The sequence below is a fragment of the Apostichopus japonicus genome, chromosome 20 (assembly GCF_037975245.1).
Source record: "Apostichopus japonicus isolate 1M-3 chromosome 20, ASM3797524v1, whole genome shotgun sequence".
Lineage (NCBI taxonomy): Eukaryota > Metazoa > Echinodermata > Holothuroidea > Aspidochirotida > Stichopodidae > Apostichopus > Apostichopus japonicus.
The window spans coordinates 9,553,018-9,565,172 of record NC_092580.1 but is presented as its reverse complement, the minus strand read 5'-3'; the positions used below and the strand labels follow the sequence as shown (position 1 = coordinate 9,565,172).

Here is a 12,155-nt window from a genome sequence, read left to right as displayed (position 1 = left end):
GTTTTTCTTGTCTAGTTAGTTAAGTTTGAACATTCGTCTCATGTTCGTCACTTTGTTAAAGTTGGATGTTAAAGCTACTACCTATAAAACCATGACATTCGCCACCGTAGTGTGTAGATATCAATGCAGTTCTCTTGTGATAGCTAGCGTTGGAGGGGGGCGGGGGGGGGGCACCGGGGGAAAGTAACAACCGAATAGAGACTTTGGGACGGGGGTCAGAATGACATGTGCCATATTTACGAGTGTATACGGGACAATTTGATAACTTGTTTTGTGAACTGTGCGAGATTGTGTTAGAAAAATAGTGGTCGAAGTATCCTTTTTAAAACCCTAGCTCCTATACTTGCATTTTTGTCAGTGAAAATATGCGCATCGTGCATGACAAATAAGAAATAGTTTATACACAAAAAATGTTTCCAACGTAACAAGAAGTAAAATTTTATTTGCAGAATATAAACCTTTCAGAATATAAACCTTTCACAACATGTAATAACATTTGAAGTTCTATCAAAATTCAATACTAATTCAAATATATTTATAACTATAACTATCAAACAAAGTCATCAATTTGATGAAACAACATTTCAATATTCAACTTAAATATTTTAAACTATATTTTTCAAGATCAAAGTTCCCAATAGCATCACCTTCTGCAAGTCCTGACTCTTAGCTAGCACTCCACGATCTTTTTAAATTCTATCAAAGTTCAATACTAATTCAAATATATTTATAACTATAAAAATACAAAAAGCGAATCTGATAAGATGAAAGATAAGAAGAAAAACATATATATAATTATCAAGATGAAATCTATCAAACAAAGTCATCAATATGATGAAACAGCCTCTCAATATTCAACTTAAAAATAAACTATAAGTTTAACATTTTTCAAGATCAAAGTTCCCCTCACAAAAAGTAATCAAACTTAATGATGATAAAATTTTTGATAAGCACAGATAAGCACATTATTTCAGTTCTTCTAATGAGGGAGCATTTGATAGAACGCCTTATGTTCAGGGTGATAAATTACTGGTGTATTTCCATTGCAAAATGTCATGAGATCCTCGAACTTAACATTAGATATTTTAGGCGTTTCAATCATTGAAAGGTTCTCCTCTGGATTTGATCGCCGTCTGTTGGCCTCTAGGTTAATGCTTGAAAAGCTCAATTGTAGATGTGAGTTTTTAAAAAATATCTTATTTGGCAATTCCTTATTAAGCTGGATCACCATGAAGTTTGTCCAATCAATAGCATCACCTTCTTCTGAAGTCCTGACTCTCAGCACTCCGCGATCTTTTGCCAACTGCTTCCAGTCGGTGATATCGCTCGTCTGCACTTCAGTTACGCGATAGGGCCGCTTACTGGCCATTCTAATAACAGTCGCAAGTTGACTTGGCAACATTATCTCACTTGTTCTTTTCACAGATCTCTCTATTACACTGTGCATACAATCACCTTCGTTTTGACCATGGTTTGTCTCAAAAAAGTACACTGTAATTTTCTCTACCTTCTTGGAAGATTTTAGAAAATAACCCAGCATAGTTGGCAGAATGGAATTTTTGTTCTGCCCGCAACAGCCATCTGCAAAGAAAGCGATGTCAGAGACATTTCTTGTATCAACTTCACAAAGGAAGTGGTAGACATTGGATGCAATTTCATTTGCCCCTCTTCGAGCAATACCTTCGTGCCAGAAATAGCAAAAACCATCCATTTTCCCTATTTCACATATTGTGAAGTTGTAACATGCTAATTTTCTTTTGTAGAAAAGCTCACCTCTTGCAGACTTCGGTACGTATAGTACTTGCTGTAGATCAAAGCTAGCAAGGAGAAAAGATGGGTCAGTGTTGGCTTTGGATTTCAACACTTCTTTCACCTTCCTAACTTCCTGCTTTTCAGCGATGTGCTTCTCATAAGTGCCTTTGATTTTGTCTCTCTCGTCCTGATTTCCTCTGTTGAATGTATCACATAAGCCACATACATCTTTCTTTGGTACATGAAATTTGAGTTTTTTTGTGTAGAATACATCCTTGTACAATGACAGAGAGGCTGTTATCCTATTCTCTTTGCAACATTCTCGCTGGTACAACTCATACATTTTAATTAAATTGAGATCTGGTGACAGATATTGGTATGAAGTCTTTTTCCTACAATAATGCGATTCCATTCTAGGGAATCTATCAATGTGTCTTTCAACATCGTCCCTTAGTGCTCTGTCTCTTTGCAACATCTTCGGAGGTCTTCCGCCTCTTTTTTCATTTTCTATATGACCATGCTGTTGAATTTTAGCCATGGTTGTTCTGACCTGTCGTTCACTTATACCAACCGTACCAAGGAACATCTGCCTACAGACTGGGAGCAACTCAGAATTTACTCCTGGTAGAGAATATGCGTAGCAAGCTTTTTTTCGACTTTCTGCGTTCATATTCTGTCGTCTCTTCATGGGAGTATTTGAGGCAACATGTTGCTTAATCCATTGCCTCTGCTTCAGTAGATCGCCAAGATCGTAGTAAGAGTTAAGGATTCCATGCCGTCGCGAGTCGTTAAACTGCTTGCAAAATAGCCCACGTTTTTCACAGAAGTCACCCTTGCATCTGACACCCAAACTCCTCCTCGCATGACTAAACTTTCCAGAGCTTGAACTTGTGTACGCTTTTCCCAAGTTACGATTTTTCTTGGCTGTGCGTCTTTTACTGTGTTTCTTGATTGGTGATTGGACAGCTGCATTTTCTTTTTCAACTCCCTCTACCAGGAAGGACTCTGGTTCTTTGGCAAAATTCTGAATATTTGCTAGAGATGAAACTGTTATTTCAGTCAGAACATTTTGATGAACAGTCTCGTCAAGCTTGAAAACGCTTGAGTTGTTTGTTACTTCGTTTGGAGCTGTGTCTATGCTGGTATAGATCATGTCTTCATTTCGTAGGCTGTGTGTTTTACAATCTATGTCTAGCATAGAGTGATCGTAACAAAGAAGCGCTAAGCATTTTCCACATGCAGAAAACACTTCTCCACTGCAGTTCGAATTTTCACATGTTTGTAAAAAACTTCCAAACCTTAATGTTTCATCATGGATGCCCTCTGCTGAAATGAGGTTGTTTTCCATATCCTCTTTATCCGGGATTTTTTCCGCAGCAACGGATTGTAACAAATTTGTATGTGGATGCAACAAAGATACATGGTGATTTATACTCATTGTGTTCTCTTGATCATATGACAAGGATGTTGACTGCTTAGTCGACATCTCCTGCGCAGTGGAGTTCTCCTGCGTGACTGATTGATTTGCGACATAGCTAGCAAGAGGGATATCATCATCACCACATTCATCTTCACTTTCGTCTTCACTGGAAGCATCATCCGAATCAGAGACATCTCTTTTACTAAAATCCAAAATATCACCTTCCCACCACTCTGTTTTCCACCGCATACGTATTCTGGCCCCAATGGACGGCAGAGTCGCTCCATATGAATCGAGGTCCTTCCATGCAACAACATTCTGACTGTTGTCTTTATCCCACTTGACCAGTACATCTGTCTGCAGAATAAGATAAAATAGAAAGTTTTTGTGTGTCAAGAGACATGCATATTTAAAGGTTAAACAAAGAATATCATGCTATTGGAAGTCTTGTACTGTCAAGGTCACATTTTCCTTTTTTCTATTGAGACAGCGTTTTTTTAATTTTTAAACAAGGCTAGGCGAAATCCAATGTATTATTATATTAGAAGTACCTTACATAATGACCGTATTTGAATAGACCCATTCACCACAACCTAAGTGAAATGTGCCCATTGAAACTATTAGCCAAATTAAAATAAGAAAGTAGTATACCTGCATTGTTAGTCTTATAGTGCAGCTTATTTCGTATTAAAATATATGGTGCTAAATAATGAATTGACATATCATAGAAAACAGTATTTGGCTGATTGTTGAGAAGAGTTGGCCTGATAATATAAGCTTAGGAAAGTTGAAGATTGTCAAAATCGGTAAATTGCGAAGAAGTCAAATGAGTGGACCATAACTAAGGCTCAAATATGATATCTGGAATAACAGTACAAGCCTGTGTTTTCAGGTTAGGCCTAGCCTAAAAAGTGGCTGTTAATGATCACGAATACTGCTTTGAACTGTTTAGTTAGTTTAGAGACCCAAGGATCAGGAGGCATTAAAGTAGCTTATCCGTTTTACTATTAGATCGTAGATGAACACTGGCTTATTTCAAGCCTTTATCTTTTCGATTACAACTGTATTTATCTCCCAACCGGCTTCGGTTTCATTAACATTTAACACAAACATCCAATTGCAAGAAAATCATTCCACGCACCTGTCCACTGTATTATTTCAATGCAACGTAACTCAAATACAGTATACGTACAGTACGTGCCTTAGCTAAATTCGCGTAACTGATAGTAGTTATGCTATACACAGAAAGTATAACACTAGGCTGTTTCACTACATGATTCGACCACTCGGTCATGCAACGTTCGATTGATAGAATCTTAGTAATTAAACTTTCTCTGAGATAATGTCGAGTAAGTAAAAAAGTGTCTCACCATTATGTACATATCCTATGATGCCAACCGAGGTAACGAGGCCCGTTTCTTTGTTAACAGGTACTTCTTCATTGTGCTTGGTAGCTGACTCTAGTTAGGCTATATTAAAGCTTATATTGGTCACATTCGTCACTACGTTAAAACTCTGGGCACTACTAATGGTTTACTTACGGATCGTGCATATCGGCGAATGCTGCATTCGTCAGTATGTCAGGGTTGAAACGGTGTGTCCATACGCATTCGTCAGATCTAAAGCATTGTTATCTAAAAAACCAGATATTTTTCAAATTTGAGACCCCTGCCATTCGATTCTACGTCATTAAAATAGCCAAGAACAATATCTAACTCAATTTCGCTAAAAGTGCAGATTCGCCACTACGCCAAAACGGGGACGAATTGTATTAATGTTTTGAGGGAGATAACATTGGGCTATATTTCATTAAAAATGCCTGATTTCTACAGTTTTGAGTGAAATTCAATAAACCAATGCGAATTGTATCTATCGATATTTGGATTTGTCTCAGTCTGTTGGTGTATGTAAGAAACAAAAAGTGAATTCATCAATCCCATTGACGCATTTGAAAATCAAGGGCACTACGGTCAATGGCAGGTCGTTCCTACTAGGCAGAAACCGGCGTACTGAGCCCTATATTTGTTATCCAAAATTTAAATTCTTTTAAAGTATTATATACTTTTTTGGGTCAACTATGCTCTTTATACTTTTTTTGGCAATTGCACTTTTTATGCCAATTAAGATCTCTAGTGATGTCAAGAGTGAAGAATTCCTAAACACTTACTGATAAATTTGAATTTGTTAGTGATTTTTCAGAATGCTGTTGGGTGTGATCATGTTGAGTGCCAAATCATGCCACAGTAATGACTGTTTCTGCCTTCATGATATTGTTGGGAAATGTCAATGATGTAATGGCTTCGAATAAGGAGAAATTACATGACTGAACAGCATTGGCAATTTGGCACTCAGACTGTGACACCCCAGACATTTTGAATTTTAGCTGCTCCTGCACTAACACCTACTAGAAGTAACCATATTCAACTTGATTTTTTCCCTCACAACCAATTATGTAAATATCAGTGATTGGTGTGCAACTTGCAAGTAGGTTTATTTGTCAAACCCTGAAATTGATATTTCTGTATATTTATTTCCAACAGGTATGCAAAGAAGAGGGCATCCATGATTTGTTTATAGCTCCATGGTTGTAGGAAGGTCTTATGAAGTATGGCAAATCTGTACTTAAGGTGTGCCAGTCGATGAAGTGAAAGGATGAGGTCTTTTCCTGGGCAGTTGATGAGATGCAAGGGCAACGAGATGAGCAGAGTAAGAAGGGTACATTCCATTATTTGGTTATTTATTAATATACAGTGAGGAAGTGTTGAATGACTTATCCCTTTGATTTAGTAGAGCTCAAGTCGGGAATGGTTTAAAGATCCAGGTAACATGGAATTAGAGGAGGGACTTAACCTTAGATGTAATGTTGCACGGTTAACCAGTATTTGAAGAAAAAAAAAATGGGTAATTACCAGTTCAAGCAAGGTACGATACCACAAAAATGAAAGGACCGAAGTACCATCAGTGGCAATACTTATGAAATAGTGTAACTGGTGATAGCATGTATTACACATACCCTATATCACATAGTTCTGAAGACAAAGTATGTAGCTCATTTATCTTTTTTGGGAACCCAAGTATTTCTGTGAAAACACTGTATTATCGGGTGCCATTTTTGTCAGTACAACTAGTACTTGTTTTCAACAGTACCGTGCAATTTCACTCAGATGGGTTCATCAGCACGAAAGCAAGCATCAAACAGTGGATCCTAAATAATTGAAGCAGACATTTTGCCTGTCATGTTTATGACACACATGTTTATGATTGCTTGTGTGGTGCTTCCCGGGTCAGTAGTGAAAAGGAATCCTGATCAATGAAGGGAGACTATTTTGCTGTCATTTTGTACAGGTTATATCAGCAGAGCTCTCACAAGGTTTATAATAGTACATTGTTATGAATTGCAATAAAGTCCTGGTGAGAAGGAGCCATGTTATGAATTCGTATGAAGTCCACGAAGCGGCTATCCTGAGGTTTGTCCGATTTAACAAGAACACAAGGTGCTGCAGAACAATAAAGACGAAGCGTTATTCAGAAACATTAAAATTTCAATGTATAAGAGAAGTTATCGACTTTATGTGGGTATCATTGTCATTGTACACATCTAATTATAATTCTCTTTATTTTGTCAACAGATGCCACTGCTGTAGCGGCTGTGCTTGGCATTCCATTGCTGTTGAAGGAGAAAATAAAAAGCTTCCTGATATTTGCTGATGAAAGTGTAAGGACATATAACCCTTCAAGTCCCATGGGATCTTGTCATAATCGATTTGCAAGTACACTTTTCAAAAAATTAAAACTAGACTTTACCATTTCGCTACGTTACAGGACTGTTGGTATCATTTTTTTTTCAGAAAATGACACTTTTTTATGGGGGGGGGGGGGTGTTAATAATATTGAATACTACCCTCCACCACTAAAGGGCAGTCCGGACAAAGGGGAAAAAGTTCCCCTTTACAGTGTTGGATATCTATTTCACTTGGGAACAATGGCAGTTTTTTGACAAAATATGAATAAAAATTAGGCAAAATTGGCATAAAATCCAACAAAGTTTGCTTGAAATTCTGATGCAACCTCAAAAGCCAAAAAAAGGGTCAAGTACCAAAACATGGAAATTTTGTGTCTCTAGGATCAAGGGCATGTAGTGTGGGGGAAACTTCTGCCAGCCATGTTAAGTCCGCCATTCAGTGGGGTGGGGTGCTGGGGAACTGTATGAGGTTCTTGTTGTATCCGCCATTGTGTGCCCTTTTTCAACACAAAGTGCCCCTTTCGTGGGGATTTGTCCCCTGCCCTATTCCCATGTAGGTGTCCCTGTTTGTACATTCTTTTACCAAAAGAATATATGTGGATGCCTTTATGATCTGGCAGTGTAGATAACCCCTAATGTTTTTATTAGTGATATATATGGTCAATTTCATTTAAAATTAGCATGGTGGTGTTGGTATAAACATTTGCCATTTTAATTTGTTCAAATTAATTTTCATGAGTAGAGAGGGATAGCAATGAACTTCCTACAAAACGCTTGTAAATCTCATGAGAAGTAATGTGATGGGTGTTAAACCATAATTAATAGCCAGTTTGAATTTCATCTTGAAAGCAAATGTTTTTTAATGGTATTTGGAAACAACAGTTGGCACTAACTGAAGGTGAAGAGTTGGTCTCTGAAAATGTAGGCCATGTGACCATACCTTTGACGCATAAGGAACAGCCGTGGCCAAAAATATGACCTGTAAAACTGTTCATAATCTAAGCACATTAGTATTATAAATTTCTTATCAATATAAATGTGGGGTGTATGGATTTGGCAGATTGTTTTGGGATTTTATTGTTACTTTTGAATTGTCCAGGGTTAGTGTTAGAACTAACTTTTAACAGAGAAAACAAATTTTCCAAATTTAAATGCAGTTTGATTGGCTGGGATGTATTTCACTTGTCTTGAAACTACATGCAGCTAGAAAACAGCCATTTTGCTTAAAATCACACTTGAATGGGAATTTAAAAAAGTGGTGTAGAAAGCCAAAATATTTTAGGTTCAAGTAGGGTGACTAAAAGCCACATTGATACCAATAATCACCTGTACCATACCATACCATGTAAAATATTATGGTGTATTTTCTTGCTTATAGAATGAAGACCTCCAAGCCTCTACATCAGGGGAAATGGTGCCACTTATGGAGAATCAACCTGCTTTACAATATTTGTTGATGGGGAAGAAGTTGGATCTTGCAGTCTGTTGAAATTCGGATTTGTCTTCATACATTGCGTCATTTGACGTTTTTCGACTTAGCTTAACCCACGTTTGAAAGAAGACCATGGTATTCATTCAGAAAGTCATTTTAAGCATTAATGACAATTTTAAGTTAGTACTTTCCATTTTAAGTGTGTTGGAGAGGGTTAATCAAAACCTCTAGGTGTAAAAACAAGAATAGACCTCTGACCGTTGTCGTTTGTCTGCTGTTAAAGCGAAATTATCATACTTTTAAACTAGTTGATACTTAAAATGTAATTCATAATAAGAATTCAATATTTAGCCCTCCACGTCAAGGGAAATGGTCCCACTTGTGCAGAATAAACCCACTTTACAATATTTGATGGGGAAGAAGTTGGCTCTAGCAGTTGGTTGATTTCAGCTCTGTCAGCATACATATCATACTATGTTTTCAACTTGGCTTATCCCACTGTTTGTAAGAAGACCATGGTCTTCATCAAGAAAACCATCCAGTATTTTCTGGTCAACTTCACACTTGTTGTGTAGCAGTACATTTTAAAGTAAGGAATTGAGTCATGACATGACATGTTTTTAATAGAACTTGACTTTTCAGTTCTTATTAAAAATTTATTTGTCCATTATGTATGAGTGGACATACTGCTGTATAATTTTTATATCAATATATTGTATATCAATCTTCTGACACAATTTGGTGATTGGGACAGCCATTTGGGACCAACTTGTTTATAATATTTGCATCCCTTGAAACAGTTCTCTGAAAATATTGGCTTAATCTGACAAAGTTATTTTTTAATGATTGAACCATGGGAGAAATATCACCCCATTCTAGCTGTAACACTCCTATTGAGGCTTTCCATGTATGCTTTTCAAGATATGTTATAGCAATAAATGAGTCTGGTAAAATAAAGCCATGATTTCTGTATTTTTTTCAAACATACCTTTTCAACCTTGCAATAGGATTTCCTTCATTTACCCCACAAGATTGCCCAATTTGTTTTTTTTTCTGGGAGTGGGGGGGGGGGTCGGATTGTATTAGCAACAGCCAGCAGGAACCCTGAGTGAAACTTACAGATATGCACACGAAGATCTCCACACAAACTGGAGGCCCAAAACATCCGCTAAAGTGAAATCAAAATCGTGATGAATGGCGCATTAGTCTGATGACTAATGAATAACAGGTCAATTGATGTGCAGGACTAATTTTGGAAGTCACCAGACTAATTGAATGGTCATATGACTATGATATATTAGTCACTTGACTAGTTTGGCATATTAGTCATATGACTAATCTTTGCTGGTTAGTCATTTGACTAATTTTAATTAGGCGTACGAAGCACTGTGCAGGACTAATTTTGATTAGTCAATTTGACTAACTTAGATTAACAGTGTATCGCACGTTCGATTTATCGGTATCGCACTTTCTATTGATTGGTACCGTACAATCGATATAACCGTACAGCACAATCGATTTATCGGTAGCCTACCGCACAATCGTTTACTCGGTCTCGCACATTAGATTTATCGTAACCGCACAATCGATTTATCGGTAGCCTACCGCACATTCGATTAATTGGTGTCGCACATTCGATTTATCGGTACCGCCCAATCGATTTATCGGTACCGCATAATCGATTTATCGGTATCGCACATTCGATTTATCGGTACCGAACATTCGATTTATCGGTCCCGCACAATCGATTCATCGGTACCGCACAATCGACTTATCGGTACCGCACATTCGATTTATCGGTATCGCACGTTTGATTTATAGGTATCGCACTTTCGACTTATCGGTCCCGCACAATCGATTTATCGGTACCGCAAATTCGATTTATCGGTCCTGCACAATCGATTAATCGGTACCGCACAATCGATTTATCGGTACCGCACATTCGATTTATCGGTCCCGCACATTCGATTTATCGGTACCGCTCGTTCGATTAATGGGTATCGCACATTCGATTTATCGGTACCGCACAATCGATTTATCAGTACTGCACATCCGATTTATCGGTACCGCACAATCGATTTATCAGTACTGCACATCCGATTTATCGGTACCGCATATTCGATTAATCGGTATCGCACGTTCGATTTATCGGTACCGCACTTTCGATTTATCAGTACTGCACATCCGATTTATCGGTACCGCACAATCGATTTATCAGTACTGCACATCCGATTTATCGGTACCGCATATTCGATTAATCGGTATCGCACGATCGATTTATCGGTACCGCACTTTCGATTGATCGGTACCGCACAATCGATTTATCTGTACCGCAGAATCTATTAATCGGTATCGCACGTTCGATTGATCGGTACCGCACTTTAGATTGATCGGTACTGCACTTTCGATTTATCGGTCCCGCACAATCGATTGATCGGTACCGCACAATGGATTTATCGGTATCGTAAATACGATTTATCGGTATCGCACGTTCGATTATCGGTATCGCACTTTCGATTTATCGGTACCGCACAATGGATTTATCGGTACCGCACATTCGATTTATCGGTATCGTAAATTCGATTTATCGTTATTGCACATTCGATTTATCAGTATCGCACGTTTAATTTATCGGTACCGCACTTTCGATTTATCGGTACCGCACAATGGATTTATCGGTACCGCACATTCGATTTATCGGTACCGCAATATCGATTTATCGGTACCGCATTTGATTTATTGGTATCGTAAATTCGAATTATCGGTATTGCACTTTCGATTTATCGTTATCGTACATTCGAATAATCGGTACCGCACATACGATTTATCCGTACCGCACAATCGATTTATGTGTATCGCAATTCGATTAATCGGAATCGCACGTTCGATTTATCGGTACCGCACTTTCGATTGATCGGTTCTGCACTTTCGATTTATCGGTCCCGCACAATCGATTGATCGGTACCGCACAATGGATTTATCGGTATCGTAAATACGATTTATCGGTATCGCACGTTCGATTATCGGTACCGCACTTTCTATTGATCGGTACCGCACAATGGATTTATCGGTACCGCACATTCGATTTATCGGTATCGTAAATTCGATTTATCGTTATTGCACATTCGATTTATCAGTATCGCACGTTTGATTTATCTGTACCGCACTTTCGATTTATCGGTACCGCACATTCGATTTATCGGTATCGCAAATTCGATTTATCGGTACCGCACATTCGATTTATCGGTATCGTAAATTCGATTTATCGGAATCGTTAATTTAATTGATCGGTATCGCGCATTTGATTAATAGGTCTCGCACTTTCGATTCATCGGTACCGCACATTCGATTTATCGGTATCGTAAATTCGACTTATCGTTATTGCACATTCGATTTATCATTATCGCACGTTTGATTTATCGGTACCGCACAATCGATTTATCGTTACCGCACATTCGATAAATCGGTATCGTAAATTCGATTTATCTGTATCGCACATTCGATTTATCGGTATCGCACATTCGACTTATCGGTATCGCACGTTCGATTTATCGATACCGCACTTTCGATTTATCGGTCCCGCACAATCGATTTATCGGTACCGCACATTCGATTTATTGGTATTGTAAATTCGATTTATCGATATCGCACGTTCGATTTATCGATACCGCACTTTCGATTTATCGGTAACGTACATTCGAAATATCGGTCCAACACAATCGATTAATCGGTCTCACACATTCGATTTATCGGTACAACAATCGATTGTGCGGTACCGCATATTCGATAAACCGGTAACGCACAATCGA

The 12,155-nt window shown here is 38.1% G+C and overlaps 1 protein-coding gene across 1 annotated transcript; it reads right to left on the bottom strand.

Annotated features, from left to right (window-relative positions):
- Positions 1-288: 288 nt before the first annotated feature.
- LOC139961995 (uncharacterized) lies at positions 289-4,935 on the bottom strand. Its single transcript, XM_071961770.1, has 2 exons — positions 4,543-4,935; positions 289-3,529 (listed from the first exon to the last, which is right to left on the bottom strand). Exons 1-2 carry the CDS (start codon positions 4,552-4,554, stop codon positions 980-982), a joined length of 2,562 nt encoding a protein of 853 aa, XP_071817871.1. The 5' UTR covers positions 4,555-4,935; the 3' UTR covers positions 289-979.
- Positions 4,936-12,155: the final 7,220 nt, after the last annotated feature.